The sequence below is a fragment of the Penaeus monodon genome, unplaced genomic scaffold, assembly GCF_015228065.2.
Source record: "Penaeus monodon isolate SGIC_2016 unplaced genomic scaffold, NSTDA_Pmon_1 PmonScaffold_122, whole genome shotgun sequence".
In the NCBI taxonomy this organism is placed as follows: Eukaryota; Metazoa; Arthropoda; class Malacostraca; order Decapoda; family Penaeidae; genus Penaeus; species Penaeus monodon.
Genome location: NW_023641045.1, coordinates 52651 through 66464, shown reverse-complemented (window position 1 = coordinate 66464; position 13814 = coordinate 52651). Strand labels below are relative to the sequence as shown.

General features: G+C 43.3%; 1 protein-coding gene across 1 annotated transcript; it reads right to left on the bottom strand.

Moving 5' to 3' along the window:
• Positions 1–441: 441 nt before the first annotated feature.
• On the bottom strand, positions 442–2333 carry LOC119569026. The gene is made up of 4 exons (XM_037917382.1): positions 2255–2333; positions 1450–1635; positions 695–907; positions 442–596 (listed from the first exon to the last, which is right to left on the bottom strand). Exons 1-4 carry the CDS (start codon positions 2331–2333, stop codon positions 442–444), a joined length of 633 nt encoding a protein of 210 aa, XP_037773310.1.
• Between the last annotated feature and the right edge of the window lie 11481 nt (positions 2334–13814).

The following is a 13814-nucleotide window of genomic DNA, read 5'->3' as shown; positions in this document are numbered from 1 at the left end:
ATTATTAACATTTTTATTGTCCTCCTTCTCATTATTATTATCATTGCAGTTACCTTGATAATGATTAAGCACTTCTGGAGCCATTTATTTGAATACACAATGAACAAAAAACGTAGCGGCCATGGTATGCACTCCACGTTTGTGCCAGTATTGGGTTAATAACGATAAGATTTGGGCACGAGCATCGAGATGCTCCAATTCTTATTCATATTATTATTATCTTATTATCATCTTTTTTCTATCGTCATATTTTTGTTGTTTTCCTGTTCTAGTTACCTCCCTTCTCGCTTCACACAATGAACTGTTCAATTTGCCTTCTGTCAGAAAAAAACTACCTGGCCAGCCCCACATAGGTCTTTTGTCTATCCTTCTTTCCCCTTGATTTAACTTTCACATCTTCCCAGTCAACTTTTAGATGTTCCAGATAATATACTTACCTCTTTAAAACCGAACATAGGATTCCCTGAAGGCATTATCCTGTATATCCCCGAAACTGTTAAAGCCTAACCAGGCTGATGTCTGCGCAGTCCCTTGGCATTGAGCACGCTGAGAGGAAAGACAAGGGTGTAAGATGGTTGATACATCGGTAAAAGCAACTAACATGAACATAATCTGAGTAAATTCATCTGACAGTTATTGGAAGCGCATGGACGCACAAGAACAAAAAAACACAAGTAGAATAAGGAAAACTCACCTGTATCACACATATCCATGATCGGCGTCCAGTTTCCGTTTAAGCACTGAGTGACTGCAAAGTCCTGGCCAGAGAGCCAAGCATAGCCCGGCTGACAAGCATACACGGCGGCCACCTGCTCTCCGGCCATACTCGCGAAGCTCTTGTTGACGGCGGCCATCTCCGGCTGCGGCGTCGGGTCCGGGCACGAAGAGAACATCGCTAAAACCGAGACTGTGAAGTGGGAGCGGAGGGCGTAAGCGAAGGAAGGTTCAGGCTGGGTTGGGGACCTAGTCCTTTAGCTTGGGACATGCTCAGAATCGTCAATTTGTGAAATTTTTAAATCGCCTGCATGTGAAAAGCCGAATTCAATGTAGTAAAGGAAACGTTAAAATGTATAGAAAGTGAATTATCATATTTAATGTGAAAAGTTGATTTGTGATATATATTTACTTTTCAATTGCATTGTTCAAGGTTATTCGCTTGATGATTAAAATGTTGGTAATTAAAGTAATGAATGAATTCCTAGTACATTAAAAAAGTCCAGAATCACTAGCCAGCAGAATATAAATAAATTAGGAGCCATCTCTCTCACTTTCTTGCAGATAGATAATACACTTAGAATGTGTGAGTGTGTGTTGTGTGTGTGTGTGTGTGTGTGTGTGTGTGTGTGTGTTGTTTGCGTGTGTGTGTTTGCTTGTGTAAAATATGTGTGCATGTGTGTGCGTGCATTCGTGTATGTGTACGTGTGTGTGTGTGTGTGACTGCAAACCTACCGTCGCAGGTCGCCTCCGGGACAGTCCACTCCCCGCGCGCGCACTGACTCAGCACGACGTGTTCATTGAAAGGCAAGACGAGGGACGTGACGGGTTCGCAGGTCAGGGCAGCCCAGCCTCCCGCCAGGGGCGTTGCTGACACACCGGTCAAGCCAGCCAGGTCTGGACACGAAGCCCGGGCGACTCCTAGTGTGAGGGGTGCAACGTACATATATAACCATATACATAAACTTTCTCTATCTCTCTCACTCTCTCTCTCTCTCTCTCTCTCTCTCTCTCTCTCTCTCTCTCTCTCTCTCTCTCTATATATATATATATATATATATATATTATATATAATATATATACATAAACATAAATATATATGTGTATATGTATATATATATATATATATATATATATATATATATATATATATATTATATATGTGTGTGTGGGTGTGTGTGTGTGTGTGTGTGTGTGTGTGTGTGTGTGTGTGTGTGTGGGTTTGTGTGTGTGTGTGTGTGTTGTGTGTGTGTGTGTGTGTGTGTGTGTGTGTGCATGTGTGTATATATGAAAGGGCGAAAAGTTATGGATTGAAACAAAACAAAATTATATAACGACTATTGAAAGAGAATCCCTGTCTACCATTTACGCGTACTAGGTGAAGTGTGAACGAGGCGAATGAGTTGTGTATTATTGGTCTGATCATCGAGAGCTAATTAATACCAGTTTAGTATGCCGTTTGGCCATTTTGAGTATAATCTCCTCCCTATGGGTTTATCAAACAGCCAGAGTACTTTCCAGTGTTATATGGAGCAGATACTTGGGGATAGGATATTTTCCACCTTAATTGTATAACTTGACGACGTCCTTGTGTTTAGCCGTACCGTCGAAGAACACATGTCTAGGCTTAAAGAGTTTTTGAGCGTATGCGAAAGTATGGACTCAAATTTAAATCAAAGAAATGCACGATTTTTGCAACTAGCACGTCTTATCTTGGTAATCGAGTGTCTGAAGAGGGAATAGCCCAGATCTGAGTAAAATAGAAGTAGTAACAGGATGGCCGTCCCTAAGAAAGGCCAGAATCACTAGCCAGCACATTATAGATAAATTAGGAGCCATCTCTCTGGATGTGCGTGCGTGTATTGGTTTCTGCTCGTTTTATTGGAGATTTGGCAAGCACTTTGCCCAAATAGCAGCCCCCTCCACCGACTAATATCGGGAGATGCGCGTCGGTCAGTTACAGATGAATGGAGTCTGAATGTCAGGAGTCTTTTGATAATTGAAAGTGCTCGTCACTACAGCTCCAGTACTTCAGTGTCCAAACTTGAAAAAGAATTCATATTAGAGACGGACGCAAGTTTCCAAGGTTTAGGAGCTGTACTTTCACAAAGAGATGAAAATGGGAAGGTTCATCCGGTTTGCTATGCAAGTAGGGGGCTGCGCCGGTCAGAGAGAAATATGGCTAACTACAGCTCCCGAAAATTAGAGTTACTTGCACTCTAATGCGATTCAATACGTGGCGGGTTATGCCAGTCCTTCCCCCAAAATTACAATTAAGGTTGATGCAGGAGTGTCATGACCATTTTGGGCATCAAGGGAGGAATCGCAGCCTAGCTTTAGTAAGGGTTAGAGGGTTTTGGCCGGGGATGGCATCGTCAGTCGGAGAATATATTTCCAGATGCGAGAAATGCAGAGTAGGAAAAGATGAATTTCCGAAGCGCTGGACATTAATAAGGGACAATTGAAGCTAGCAAACCATGGGAATTACTTGCCATGGACAAATTGCTAGACAAAAGAATGGGCGTGGAAAATGTCCTCGTGGTGACTGATGTGTTTACACGGTACAGTTTTGCATTCCCGACGAAAGACCAGAAGGCGAGTACCGTAGCTAAACTTCTAAAAGACAACATTTTCGATAAGAGAGACTTCTCTCAGAGCAGGGTAGAAACTTTTGCAGTTCACTAATCCAACAATCCAACAAGATTAGAACTACGGCGTATCACCCTCAAGGGAATGGTGTCTGTGAACGCTTTAATCGGACTCTGCATGACCTTTTAGTCACCTTAGATGAAAAGGCTAAAAAGAAATGGCCTGAACATGTGTCTGGCCTTGTGTCAATGTATAACACAACCCCTCATGCCTCCACGTGATATTCTCCTTTCCATCTATTGTTTGGTAGAGAGCCTAAACTGCCGAGAGACGTTAGTTCGAAGGAAAACAAAGTAGACGAATGGATTGGCGAGTTAGGAGAAGTACAAGAAACACTCTGAAGTATAGCTAAAGAGGTAGAATTGAAAAGGAGAACACAGACGAGGAAAATGCGTGACAAACGGGCGAAAATAAATAAGTGGGACGTCGGGCAGAAAGTCTTGTTGCGGAATAATGTTAAGATTGGTAGATGCAGAATGCAAAACAGATGGCAGGATGATAGATGGGAAGTGATAGAAGTGTTAGACCCGAAAGTAGGGTTCTGCAGAATCAGAATAGTGGCGGAGATGGGACAGAAGGGTCGAGAATAGAGTCAACCTGCGAAGTGCACCTGATTTAAAACCGCTAGGTGTGCGAACTACGCCCGATACATGCCCGATCGTCTCCTCAAGGAAATTAAGAAAGAGGATTAATAAATGTTAGTGATACTGTAAATCATATTGGTGTTTAGATGCTGAAACCTTTCTTGAATGAATTATATACTGCAGTGATATAAGGAAGATTGACTGTGGCGCGTAAGGAACACATGATAATTCGTGAAGCGAATGGATGAGAGGTTAAGGTGAGTTGGCCGCACCAATGAGGATTTAATTGGTGGGTCCACTATCAGTGGTAACAAAGTCTTATGATGAGTAACAGATAATGTATAGAGAAACTCGGGGGCGACGACTAAGAAACACTGATACACGTGTATATTAAATGAAGAATATGATTATCTTAACAAGGCTATGCTCAATATTCTTCTAGGGTACCATTCTCACGCTAACTTCAGGACGTAGAAAAAGGGTGGATGTTTCATGAAGAATGAGAATACAAAACATACCAGACGTGTTCTACATAATTGCCCTAAAGGAAGCTCAGAGTGGAGCTGAGCTGAAAAGGGGTGTTTGAAAGGGCGAAAAGTTATGGATTGAAACAAAACAAAATGATGTAACGACTATTGAAAGAGAATCCCCGTCTACCATTTACGCGTACTAGGTGAAGTGTGAACGAGGCAAAGAGTTGTGTATAATTGGTCTGACCATCATACCAACTATGTCTGGGATGCTTACTCACATTGCACGAATGGAAGTCACCTCAGACTCTGTTATAAAAAAAAAAACTATATTAGACGCATAGGAAAAAAAGGGATAGTGTGACGCAAATTGTGCAGATTAGATGTGAGGGTTCAGGAATAACCCCAGTGAACCCACGAACAAAAGAGAAATGAGAACAAGAACAAAGAACGAATTAAATAATTCGTGTGATAAGTGATGTTGAAAAATATATGAACATGCAAAATTAGATATAAAGAAAATAGAATGTGGATGGGAAAAGTGGCAACTCGAATGTATGCGAACGCCCCCCACCAGGTGAGTGGCGATACTCTTGGCTTGACGAGCAAATCGCTCACCTGTGAGGGACTGCCTGTAGAAACCCTCGCCTTCGTCGTCGTAGCTCGTAGATAAAAACCTCGGTAAGGAGACGTTATTATAGAGAGAGATAGTCTAACATGAAACTAAGTACTTAAAATGAAATAGGATCATCGATACGGTCTCTCTCTCTCTTAGGGACCTTGGGCGCTGCTCGACGTCGCCACCGTCGCCCGCAGCACCGGCAACAAGACCCGGGGTTTTTCGCCGAGAAAACGGCGACAGAACGCAGCCTCTCGATAATAGTGGGGACTCCCCTGTCTTCCCCGGCGAGGAGTCGCGTGCCCCACCGGCTTCGGTACACGGACAAGGCGTTGGTAGAAAAATATCGGAGTGTTACGTATACGAAGCCCTCTCTGAAATAGTAACCGCGTGAGACATTTACGGTGTTTAGGTTCTCATCTGTTTAGGTTTCTTTAGTTCGTGTGAATGATAGTTATAGTGTATTTATTGTGTGTCTAGTGTGTATGCGTGTTGGGTGCGCCTCGGGTGTTATTTATGCACCAATATCGTAGCGCCAAAAGAAGGGATAGAAGATCTAGAGAGGCTGAATAATATCGAGTGAATTATTAATCATTATTGGCCCTCTCATATATATATACACACATTGTATAAATGATTAGAAAAAGACACATACGCACGCACACGCACACACACACACACTCAAGTACACGCACACACACACACACACACACACACACACACACACACACACACACACACACACACACACACACACACACACACACACACATACGCACACTATAAGATGTGGATAATTCTATTTCTATTACAGGATGTGGATAATTCTATTTCGGTTACCAGTGGACCACGTGGCTGTTTTCCACGTGGATCCAAATGTCCCAAATAAGAACCACCCGCTCAGCGAGGGCGGAGGTCACATTTTATATCTGACCTCGTTTGACCGGGAGTTCGTGTGAAGCACCCGACGCGGTAGGGTCAGCTCCGCCCTCCCTCTCCGGGCGAGCTGGCTGCGACCCGCATACCGCGATTACCCCTTTAGACAAGTCGTAGCGTCGTCGTAGCGTGTGTTCACCCCGTTACGTGTGTTTTGCGTCCCTGTCAGCCACTGTACTAAGTACGCATAACCGTTATATCTGGTGGCAGCGAGGGCCGTTGCATCCTTTTGGCATGCAACACGAACACACCACCCCCGAAGAAAAATCCGCTCGACCGCCAGAAGACATGTCGAAGAACAAAAAAACACGTAAGTACACGTTTGGGCCCCTTTCTTATTTCTTTTCCCTTCCTTCTCCCAATACATGTGTTAAGCTGTTGTTTTTTGTTGGGTTAAAAGGTGCTAAGGACAGCAAATGGCACGTTCTCCACTATTCTTCCACCTCAGATCACATTTCCGTGCGATCGAGTATGTGATCAATAAACATGAATATCGTTCGTTAGTTAAGTAATTAATTATTTTCTCTCGTTTTTAGAGATTTATATTGTTTCATCTACAACGAATTTAATGCGTTCGTGATTTTATCTTATCACGAATATCATTTCATTTTATCTCGTTCCTAACCCTCGCCCCCGACCTGACCTTCCCTTTTCTTCGCTTACGGTCACTTGGGAAGAGAAAAGGTCGTTTTCCCGTCTTGACCTGACCTCACTTTCTCTTTTCCCAGTCGGTGGCGGCGTGGGTAGGTCAAATGACCGCTTGGTTACCCCTGTATTTTGGTTGTTATTTTTGTTGACGCCTTGGGAATTAACCATAGCATCGTTACATTGCTTTTGGGTGACACATTCTATCGCGCAGAACGAGTATGTACGAAATTCATTAAAATTATTGAGTTTGACTATAGGTAGATCTTCCTCATATCATAGTGAAGAATTGCTCGATATTGCCAGGGGTTGCGTAAACGCCTAAAGATCGCGCTCCGTGTTCGAAAGTAGGTGCAATAAACGAGTTATTCGTTCGGCACTTTTGAGTCGGGTGACCGCGGTATGTCACGTAATTATGTAGGACTAGGGTTGAGCTAGAATCATTATTCGGCTTATTAATCACACTTTCTACCTCTTGAAGTCGCTTGCATGTTTGGCGTAACCCCAAGCGTTGTGGATTCGTGAAATTTATAACTTCGGATTTATGCGAGCGCCATTACAGAATACAGATACGCAGAATGGGAGCAGGTTTATATATTCCTGGCTCGAGTCGCTTCAGTCATATACGGCAATCTTGGTATAGGATCCACCCGTTACATGTAGCTTTATTGAAGTCGGACTGCAAAAGCTAGACATGATACTCGGCAGTTCAGATTTCTGACCGAGAGATTGCTTGATAAAAAAATGGCGAATATTTTTCATGTCCATTCATTCATGGTACATCTGTCGTACATATATGTGAATCAATGGGTAGTGAATAATCTTAAATAGTAGCATTGCTAATTTACTTCCTTTTGTTATAGTGAACGCTAATATTCGTTTTGATTCTTTCCTCTGTGTGAGGTCACTCGCATTCCCTCTCATTAACACTAGCTGTCACTCACACACGCATACACACACACCTTCACCTCACTCACACACGCAGGTCACACCGACTCAAAAGGTGCCGAACGAATAACTTCGGTTTATTGCACCCAAAAGCAATGTAACGATGCTATGGTTAATTCCAAGGCGTCACCAAATAAACCAAAATACAGGAGGTAACAAGCGGTATTGACCTACCCACGCCTGCCACCGATGGGAAAGAGAAAGTGAGGTAGGTCAGACGGGGGAAAACGTAACCTCTCTTCCAGTGACCGTAAGCGAAGAAAAGGAAGGTCAGGCGGGCGATTGGGTTAGAACGAGATAAAATGAAATGATTCGATAAGATAACAATCCACGAAAGAAATTCGTTAGATGAAACATATAAATCTCTAAAAACGAGAGAAAAATAAATAATTACGTAACTAAGCGACGAATCAGTTATTGATACTACTCGCCACCACGGAAATGGATCTGAGGTGGAAGAATAGTGGAAACGTGCCATTTGCTGTCCATTAGCACCTTTTAACAACAAAAACAGCTTAAACATGTATGGGAGACAGGATAGGAAAAGAATAAGAAAGGGCCAAAGTGTACTTACGTGTTTTTTGTTCTCGGACATGTCTTCTGGCGGTCGAGCGGATTTTCTTCGGGGGTGGTGTGTTCGTGTTGCATGCCAAAAGGATGCAACGGCCCTCGCTGCCACCAGATATAACGGTTATGCGTACTTAGTACAGTGGCTGACAGGGACGCAAAACACACGTAACGGGGTGAACACACGCTACGACGACGCTACGACTTGTCTAAAGGGGTAATCGCGGTATGCGGGTCGCAGCCAGCTCGCCCGGAGAGGGAGGGCGGAGCTGACCCTACCGCGTCGGGTGCTTCACACGAACTCCCGGTCAAACGAGGTCAGATATAAAATGTGACCCCCGCCCTCGCTGGGGCGGGGGGGTTCTTATTGGGACATTGGATCCACGGGGAAAACAGCCACGTGGGTCCACGGGGTAACCGAAATAGAATTATCCACATCCTGTATAGAAATAGAATTATCACATTTATAGTGTGCGTATGTGTGTGTTTGTGGTGTGTGTGTGTGTGTGGTGTTTTTGTGTGTTTTGTGTGTGTGTGTGGTGTGTGTGTGTGTGTGTGTGTGTGCGTGTACTTGAGTGTGTGTGTGTGTGCGTGTGCGTGCGTATGTGTCTTTTTCTAATCATTTATACAATGTGTGTATATATATATGAGAGGGCCAATAATGATTAATAATTCACTCGATATTATTCAGCCTCTCTAGATCTTCTATCCCTTCTTTTTTGGCGCTACGATATTGGTGCATAAAAAAACACCCGAGGCGCACCCAACACGCATACACACTAGACACACAATAAATACCTATAACTATCATTCACACGAACTAAAAAAACCTAAACAGATGAGAACCTAAACACCGTAAATGTCTCACGCGGTTACTATTTCAGAGAGGGCTTGTATACTTTAACACTCCGATTTTTTCTACCAACGCCTTGTCCGTGTACCGAAGCCGGTGGGGCACGCGACTCCTCGCCGGGGAAGACGGGGGAGCCCCACTATTATCGAGGGGCCCTGCGTTCTGTCGCCGTTTTCTGGGCGAAAAACCCCGGGTCTTTTTCCCGGTGCTGCGGGCGACGGTGGCGACGTCGAGCAGCCCCCCAAGGTCCTAAGAGAAGAGAGACCGTATCGATATCCTTTCATTTTAAGACTTAGTTTCATGTTAGACTATCTCTCTCTATAATAACGTCTCCTTACCGAGGTTTTTTATCTACGAGCTACGCGACGAAGGCGAGGGTTTCTACAGGCAGTCCCTCACAGGTGAGCGATTTGCTCTTTCAAGCCAAGAGTATCGCCACTCACCTGGTGGGGGGCGTTCGCATACTTTCGAGTTGCCACTTTTCCCATCCACATTCTATTTTTTATATCTAATTTTTGCATGTTCATATATTTTTCAACATCACTTATTACACGAATTATTTAATTCGTTCTTTGTTCTTTTTCCTAAATTTCTCTTTTGTTCGTGGGTTCACTGGGGTTATTCCTGAACCCTCACATCTAATCTGCACAATTTGCGTCACACTATCCCTTTTTTTCCTATGCGTCTAATATAGTTTTTTTTTTTATAACAGAGTCTGAGGTGCCCTTCCATTCGTGCAATGTGGAAAAGCATCCCAGACATAGTTGGTATGATGGTCAGACCAAATTTATACACCAACTCTTTGCCTCGTTCACACTTCCCCTAGTACGCGTAAATGGTAGACGGGGATTCTCTTTCAATAGTCGTTACATCATTTTGTTTTGTTTCAATCCATAATTTTTCGCCCTTTCAAACACCCCTTTTCAGTCAGCTCCATCTGAGTTTCCTTTAGGGCAATTATGTAGAACACTTCTGGTATGTTTGGTATTCTCATTCTTCATGAAACATCCCCCCTTTTTTCTACGTCCTGAAGTTAGCGTGAGAAGGGTTTACCCCTAGAAGAATATTGAGCATAGCCTTGTTAAGATAATCATATCTTCATTTAAATACACGGAAATCAGGTTCTTAGTCTTTCGCCCCCGAGTTTCTCTAAAACATTATCTGTTACTCATCAAAAGACTTTGTTACCATGATAGTGGACCCACCAATAATCCTCTTTGTGCGGCCAACTCATTTAAAACCTCTCATCCATTCGCTTCACAAATTTATCATGTGTTCCTTACGCCCACAGTCAATCTCCTTATATCACTGCAAGTATATAATTTATTCAAGAAAGGTTTCAGCATCTAAACACCAATATGATTACAGTTCACTAACATTTATTAATCCTCTTTCTTAATTTTCCTTGAGGAGACGATCGGCATGTATCGGGCGTATTCGCACACCTAGGGTTTTAAATTTAGGTGCACTTCGCAGGTTGGGCTCTATTCTGACCCTTCTGTCCCATCTCCGCCACTTATTCTGATTCTGCAGAACCCTACCCTTTTGGGTTTAACACTTCTATCACTTCTCATCTATCATCTTGCCATCTGTTTTGCATTTTGCATCTACCAATCCTAACATTATTCCGCAACAAGACTTCCTGTCTGACGTCCCACTTTTTTATTTTCCCCCCGTTTTTCACGCATTTTCCTCGTCTTGTTCTCCTTTTCAATTCTACCTCTTTAGCATAAATTCAGAGTTTTTTTGTTTCTTCTCCTAAAATCGCCAATCCCTTCGTCTACTTTGTTTTCCTTCGAACTAACGTCTCTCGGGAGTTTAGGCTCTCTACCAAACAATAGATGGAAAAGGAGAATATCACGTGGAGGCATGAGGGGTTGTGTTATACATTGACACAAGGCCAGACACATGTTCAGGCCATTTCTTTTTAAACCTTTTCATCTAAGGTGACTAAAAGGTCATGCAGAGTCCGATTAAAGCGTTCACAGACACCATTCCCTTGAGGGTGATACGCCGTAGTTCTAATCTTGTTTGGGTTTTTGGATTAGTGAACTGCAAAAGTTTCTACCCTGCTCTGAGAGAAGTCTCTCTTATCGAAAATGTTGTCTTTTAGAAGTTTAGCACGGTACTCGCCTTCTGGTCTTTCGTCGGGAATGCAAAACTGTACCGTGGGAAACACATCAGTCACCACGAGGACATTTTTCCACGCCCATTCTTTTTTCTAGCAATTTGTCCATGGGAAGTAATTCCCCTGGTTTGCTAGCTTCAATTGTCTATTAATGTCCGCGCCTTCGGAAATTCATCTTTTCTACTCTGCATTTCTCGCATCTGGAAATATATTCTCCGACTGACGATGCATCCCCGGCCAAAACCTTAACCCTTCTAAAGCAGGCTGCGATTCCTCCCTTGATGCCCAAAATGGTCATGACACTCCTGCATCAACCTTAATTGTAATTTTGGGGAAGGACTGGCATAACCCGCCACGTATTGAACGCATTAGAGTGCAAGTAACTCTAATTTTCGGGAGCTGTAGTTAGCCATATTTCTCTCTGACCGGGCAGCCCCCTACTTTCATAGCAAACCGGATGAACCTTCCATTTCATCTCTTTTTGAAAGTACAGCTCCTAAACCTTTGGGAAAATTGCGTCCGCTCTAATATGAATTCTTTTTCAAGTTTGGACACTGAAGTACTGGAGCTGTAGTGACGAGCACTTTCAATTTATCAAAAAGACTCCTGACATTCAGACTCCATTCAAACTGTAACTGACCGACGCGCATCTCCCGATATTAGTCGGTGGAGGGGGGCTGCTATTTGGGCAAAGTGCTTTCCAAATCTCCAATAAAACGAGCAGAACCCAATACAGCACGCATCCAGAGAGATGGCTCCTAATTATCTATAATGTGCTGGCTAGTGATTCTGGCCTTTCTTTGGGACGGGCCATCCTGTTACTACTCTATTTTACTCAGATCTGGGCTATTCCCTCTTCAGACACTCGATTACCAAGATAAGACGTGCTAGTTGCAAAAATCGTGCATTTCTTTGATTTAAATTTTTAGTCCATACTTTCGCATACGCTCAAAAACTCTTTAAGCCTAGACATGTGTCTTCGACGGTACGGCTAAACACAAGGACGTCGTCAAGTTAAAAATTTAAAGGGTGGAAAATATCCTATCCCCAAGTATCTGCTCCATATAACACGGGAAAGTACTCTGGCTTTTTGATAAACCCATAGGGAGGAGATTACTCAAAATGGCCAAACGGCATACAAACTGGTATTAATTAGCTCTCGATGATCAGACCAATAATACACAACTCATTCGCCTCTTTCACACTTCACCTAGTACGCTAAAATGGTAGAAGGGATTCTCTTTCAATAGTCGTTATATAATTTGTTTGTTTCAATCCATAACTTTTCGCCCTTCATATATACACACATGCACAACAAAACACACACACACACCACCCCACACACACCACACACAAAACCACACACAACACACACACAAACCCCCACACACACACAAAACACACACACACACACACACACCCCACACACACCACACACCCCACATATATATTATATATATTAATATATATATAATATATAATATAATATATACACATATATATTAATGTTTATGTATATAATATATATATATATATATAATAAAATATATATATATAGAGAGAGAGAGAGAGACGAGTGAGAGAGTGAGAGAGATGAGAGTGAGAGAGAGAGAGAGAGAGAAAGAGAGCGAGAGAGAGTGAGAGAGCTAGCGACCGTTTATGTATATGGTTATATATGTACGTTGCACCCCTCACACTAGGAGTCGCCCGGGCTTCGTGTCCAGACCTGGCTGGCTTGACGGTGTGTCAGCAACGCCCCGGCGGAGGCTGGGCTGCCCTGACCTGCGAACCCTCACGTCCCTCGTCTTGCCTTTCAATGAACACGTCGTGCTGAGTCAGTGCGCGCGCGGGGAAGTGGACTGTCCCGGAGGCGACCTGCGACGGTAGGTTTGCAGTCACACACACACACAACGTACACATACACGAATGCACGCACACACATGCACAAAATATTTACACAAGCAAACACACACACACGCAAAAAACACACACACACACAACACACACACCCCCACACCACACCCCACCACTCACCCCATTCTAAGTGTATTATCTATCTGCAAGAAAGTGAGAGAGATGGCTCCTAATTTATTTATATTCTGCTGGCTAGTGATTCGGACTTTTTTAATGTACTAGTAATTCATTCATTACTTTAATTACCAATCATTTTAATCATCAAGCTATTAACCTTGAACTATGCAATTGAAAAATAAAATATATCACAAATCAACTTTTCACATTAAATATGATAATTTTACTTCTATACATTTTAACGTTCCTTTACTACATTGAATTCGGGTTTTCACATGCAGGCGATTTAAAAATTTCACAAATTGACGATTTTTGAGCATGTCCCAAGCTAAAGGACTAGGTCCCAACCCAGCCTGAACCCTTCCTTCGCTTACGCCCTCCGCCTCCCACTTCACAGTCTCGTTTTAGCGATGTTCTATTCGTGCCCGGACCCGACGCCGCACCGGAGATGGCCGCCGCAACAAGAGCTTCGCGAGTAGGCCGGAGAGCAGGTGGCCGCCGTGTATGCTTGTCAGCCGGGCTATGCTTGGCTCTCTGGGCCAGGACTTTCAGTCACTCAGTGCTTAAAACGGAAACTGGACGCCGATCATGGGATATGTGTGATACAGGTGAGTTTCCTTATTTTACTTGTGTTTTTTGTGTTCTTGTGCGTCCATGCGCCCCTTTTTAA

Bases quoted from the DNA above. Each gene is read 5' to 3' on its own strand.
- LOC119569026 (XM_037917382.1), bottom strand. From the start codon at position 2,333: ATGTGTTCTTCGACGGTACGGCTAAACACAAGGACGTCGTCAAGTTAT. The intron at 1,636-2,254 runs GTATCTGCTCCA...CCCTCACACTAG, and splicing joins GGAAAATATCCTATCCCCAA to GAGTCGCCCGGGCTTCGTGT. The intron at 908-1,449 runs GTAGGTTTGCAG...CCCACTTCACAG, and splicing joins CCCGGAGGCGACCTGCGACG to TCTCGGTTTTAGCGATGTTC.